The sequence below is a fragment of the Sinocyclocheilus grahami genome, unplaced genomic scaffold (assembly GCF_001515645.1).
Source record: "Sinocyclocheilus grahami isolate Dianchi unplaced genomic scaffold, SAMN03320097.WGS_v1.1 scaffold268.1, whole genome shotgun sequence".
Taxonomy (NCBI): domain Eukaryota; kingdom Metazoa; phylum Chordata; class Actinopteri; order Cypriniformes; family Cyprinidae; genus Sinocyclocheilus; species Sinocyclocheilus grahami.
Window position 1 is genome coordinate 665,133 of NW_015505447.1, and position 1,032 is coordinate 666,164.

Below are 1,032 nucleotides of genomic sequence, written 5' to 3' on the forward strand. Positions count from 1 at the left end.
AAAAAAACAAGACATTTTAAACAGGGTGAAGAGATTTTCAAACTCACTTTGCGTGCAAACCGCCGGTCCCCCTCTGTGGGAATCCTTTCAACTGATGTTGAGGTCTGACCAGTGTAGGCTGGAGATGCTGAGGAACATCCAGTTTGAACATTTTCAGCTCTACCACTCCACTGGTTCACAAGGGTGTGAGGCAATTTTGAATTATGAGAGCTCCCATTGGCCAAGGAACATGGCTTTGGACCAGGCACAACTCCTGCGGCCTCACTCTCAGAGGAGAAGACCTCCGATTCATCCTCCGTCTGGTCACTCTCGCTGTAGAGGAGACTGGGGGTCAAGGAGAGGGAATCTCGCACTTGCCATTTGGAAGGACTCCCCGGTGACAGCATCACTGAAACGTGAGAAAACAGATAAATGTGAGGTGGTAGATTGTTTAAAGCTGAGGAGCGATGGGCTGAAATGAACTGAACTGATCGTAGCGAGTGATTTCTCTTAAGGGAATGTGGCAACTGAAAAGTATGAAGATGAAGAACATGAAATACATCTGAGAGAATGTAAACAATAAAGTGCAACAATGGGGGAAGGAACCAGTTGACGGAACGGTCACTGGGATCGTCTTGCAAATCCTTGTTAAAATTACAAGAATGACTTGGAAGTCATTCTTGCTATTTTAACAGCTACAATAGTTTAAAAATTAAAAACAAGTCATGTTTTTTCACTGTATGCTATTATTTTTCAGCAAAAGAGTGCGTTTGAATTACAGCTTTTTTCACAATAAATAAAACTTATTTGTTGAAAATCATTTATTTTTTGGTAAAGAAAATTAAACATTAAATTCATAAATAAACATCCATTGAAAAGAAGTCTCTTAGGCACACAAAGGGTGCATTACAGAACACATACAAAACTACAGTTAAAACTGTAATACGGTGAAATATTATTATAATTTAAAAACCTTTCTATTTGAATTTTTATTTTATATAATTTATTTCTGTGATGGCAAAGCTGAAATTTCAGCAGCCATTACTCCAGTCT

The 1,032-nt window shown here is 38.8% G+C and overlaps 1 protein-coding gene across 3 annotated transcripts in view; it reads right to left on the reverse strand.

Annotated features, from left to right (window-relative positions):
- LOC107599507 (uncharacterized) overlaps positions 1-1,032 on the reverse strand; it is an 8,108-nt gene that overhangs the window by 4,035 nt on the left and 3,041 nt on the right. For all 3 annotated transcript variants that reach the window (XM_016291115.1, XM_016291116.1, XM_016291114.1), the window contains exon 2: positions 48-388. In XM_016291115.1, coding sequence (XP_016146601.1) covers positions 48-386 — 339 coding nt within the window. In that variant the 5' untranslated portion in view covers positions 387-388. The remainder of the gene's footprint in view (positions 1-47; positions 389-1,032) is intronic.